The 3,416-nt window shown below is 50.7% G+C and overlaps 1 protein-coding gene across 1 annotated transcript in view; it reads left to right on the forward strand.

Moving 5' to 3' along the window:
- EFCC1 (EF-hand and coiled-coil domain containing 1) overlaps window positions 1–3,416 on the forward strand; it is a 61,658-nt gene that overhangs the window by 11,730 nt on the left and 46,512 nt on the right. Inside the window, exon 6 of the mRNA XM_017737287.1 lies at window positions 3,312–3,413. Within this exon, the coding sequence (XP_017592776.1) occupies window positions 3,312–3,413 (102 nt within the window). The remainder of the gene's footprint in view (window positions 1–3,311; window positions 3,414–3,416) is intronic.

The raw sequence follows: 3,416 nt of genomic DNA on the forward strand, positions 1-3,416 counted from the left end.
TCTGCGGGAGCAATGGGGAGCGTGAGCCCGTGCTGTGCACCACTGCTGAGCTGGCAGCACGTTGCATACGGCCAGGACCTTCTCTGCTTCCCCGGAGCTGGGGCCTACAGGCACCTTGCCGCCCCTGGGCACAGGCTGTGCCACCAACAAAGCCCAGAGGGCCGGGAGGAGAGCCCGGGGGCAGCGCAGCTGCTGGGGCAGGGGCTCCTTCGAGGGACACGGGCCAAAGCCATCCCTGCAGCAGCAGCTGCCCCGCGACCCTCCCTGCCCCGCGACAGCTCCCGCAGCGCAGGGGGACAGACTTTTGTCAGAAAGTCTACAGCCAGGAAGGAGATTGTCCCAGTAATTGTGTGCTGCTTTTCTGCTCTGCAGCTGGTCCCAGAAACATCTGTCAGACTGCTGTAAAGTCCCCAGTATGGTCTGATAGCCCCTCTGCTTTTCCAGTCTGCAATCAGAAAGCTTGCAACAAATCCACCAATAAATTCCATGTTACCTCTGTGAATTGCACACTACAGTTTCCTCCATTTATTCGCAATACCTGGAGGTTCCGGTATATAGTAATGGTCTTGAGGATCTCTAATTCTTTTCAGTGATTTTTTTTTTTTATATTGAGACAAATGAAATAGCCCTATTGTTTTTAGTTTTAGCAGGTCTAGTTTTTTCCTTAGCATGAGGGTTTACTTATAAATCCACAGGTAAACTTATTTTTTTTTAGGTTTTTTTGTTCCCAAAGCAATTATTTTGTCAATCTACTATTTACTTCTTAGTTAATGTTCCATAAATGAACAATTTTGACTCTGTTTTTATAGGAATATAGAGATCTCAGAAAGCTGTATTTTTAATTCTGATGACATTCTCTCTCCCCACTCCCAGCTTTTACTATGATCCTTTTTGAAACATCCCTCAGGATAGGTAGAGTTATTTGGGAAATGCTTGGCTTAACCTGGGTAATGGATTATTATTTTTAGCGCTATAAACGTACATTGCTTCAAGCTTCACAGCCACAGTCCCGATTTGTTGCTCACTGCATGGATGCCTGTCTGAATTAAAACAATGTTTTTGAGGCAGCTGAAGAGCTTAGACCTGGGAGGAGGAGGAAGAAAGGATAAAATCCTGTTTCAAAGGCTGTTTTTTCATTTCTAGTATGCCAGAAGTATGGTATACTATACCTGCCTTCAAATATCATTTAATTACAGAAAAACTCTCTACAGTGCCAGACACCAGGACATATTACTCAACACTTTGCCTCACAATGTATCAGCCTTAATTACAGTGAGAGGTACGTCTTAATTACAGTCCGATTAGAGCCAATCAGCATTGTATGAATGGCAAGGAGAATTTGCACGTGAACAGATGAATATGTCCCAGTCAATAATGAACAAAATTTGCCTTTACTTCAAAGGAAGTAGACATGGAGCAGTGCAGTATCTGGGTTTTATCCAGCGATAAACAGGGCGAGAAGCTGCAACAACTTACCTGTTTTACAGAGCACAAGTACTGATACAGCCCATAGTGCACCCACATGAAGGGATCTTCAGGACATTCCTTTATTTCTTAGCAAGGAATGGGCAGCAAAATGCTGGCCTTTTTCCATTTGTCTGAACTGGAAGCCGTGTTCCTCTCCTGTTTCTCCTTGAGCACACTGTCTGTTACTTGCAGGCTTCACTCAATCCTCTCTCGGCCCATCACTAAATGGCACAACTGCCAAAAACCAGGTGCCAGCATCATTACCCAGCATTAATCCAGCACTGCTTTGATGCTGCACAGGAGCACAGAATGGCTTGGGTTGGAAGGGACATTTAAAGGCCATCTAGTCCAATGTCCTGCAGTGAGCAGGGACACCTTTAACTAGATCAGGTTGCTCAGAGTGTGAGCTTGAAAGTTTCCAGGGATGGATTCCCACCTCTCTGGGCAACCTGTCCCAGGATTTCAACATCCACAGTGTAAAAAATGTCTTTCTTATGTCTAGTCTGAATCTACCATCTTTTAGATTAAAACCATTCCCCCTTGGTCTTGTCACAACAGGCCCACCTAAAAATTCTGTCACATCTTTTTTACAAGCCCCCTTAAGGTACTGAAAGGCAGCGGTCTGGTCCCCCTGGAGCCTTCTTTTCTCCAGGCTGAACACCCCCAGCTGTCACAGCTTGTCTCCAAAGCAGAGGGGCTCCAGTCCTCAGAGCATTTTGTCCCTCCTCCGGACTTGCTCCAACAGCTCCATGTCCTTCCTGTGTTGGGGATCCAGAGCGGGATGCAGTACTCCTGGTGGGGTCTCACCAGAGCAGAGGAGTGGAATCATCTCCTTCAACCTGCTAGGCACACTCCTTTGGGTGCAGCCCAGGATAAGGTTGGCAGTGCACATGGCCAGCTCACATCCAGCCTCTCATCCAACAGCACCCCCAAGTCCTGCTCGGCAGGGCTGCTCTCCATCTCTTCATCCCCCAGCCTGTGAGATCAGCTGGGCTGGGACTGTGTCACACCCCTTGGACTGAGCTGCTGAACAGGATGGGCTCCCGCCCCAAGAAGGAAAATTCCTGAGGTCAATCCCCACACAACTCCACCCTGGCATGAGGTCACAGCAGGCTCTGAGGTCACAGCAGGCTCTGAGGTCACAGAGGTCCCAGAGCCCTGCGCTTGCACAGCAGCACAGCGACCGAGCAGTCCGTCGGTGACCACAACTGTTGCGGCAGCAGCGGCGGCGGCAGCAGCGGTGCTGACCTTGGGACAGCAGTGTCAGGACTCCATTGGCATCTGGCTCCCAGGGCCTTGCCCAACCCCCTTGCAGTGCCCTGTTCCCTAAGGCAGAAGGGGATCCCAGCACACCATGGAATGGTTCTGATCTCTGCTCCCTTCTAGATGAGGGTGCTGGGAATGCTATTCCAGCAATTTGGATGGATGACAATTTTGATCACTTGGGACTTACTGGAGGCAAGTTCTCAGCATCCCTTTCCTGACAGAAAAGTTATTGTCAGTGTGGCAAGACCTCATTCAGGTGCCACTTTCCTTAATGTCACTTCAAGGCTGAAGGGTTCTGGAAACCTTGCCCTGCTCCCTTCTCGAGCCCTGAGTGATCCCCCAGGGTCGCTGTCGGGGCGGGAAGGAGCATTTAGCTGTCAGCCTTCTTGCCGTGTGCAATGCCAGTTGCTCCTTGCGTGTGCTCTGTGCAGCCCCGGAGAAGAGCAGAGAGGGAAGGGGCCGGGCCCAGGGCTGTGGCCCGGGGCGCTGTGCCCGGCGCGGCTCCTCTGCCGGCCCCAGGGAGCCTGGGGATGTCCAACAGTGCCAGGGGAGCTCTTCTGTCCTGACTTTCTTTGCAGCTGAACCTGTTGGTGATGGTCAAGCGACTTCCCAGCCCATGTCCACGACTGAGCCTCAGCGAGAAGATGAGGGTAGGTCAAGGCCTTTCCCCTGGGAGAGCTGCC

This window comes from Corvus brachyrhynchos, unplaced genomic scaffold, assembly GCF_000691975.1.
Source record: "Corvus brachyrhynchos isolate BGI_N302 unplaced genomic scaffold, ASM69197v1 scaffold266, whole genome shotgun sequence".
NCBI lineage: Eukaryota > Metazoa > Chordata > Aves > Passeriformes > Corvidae > Corvus > Corvus brachyrhynchos.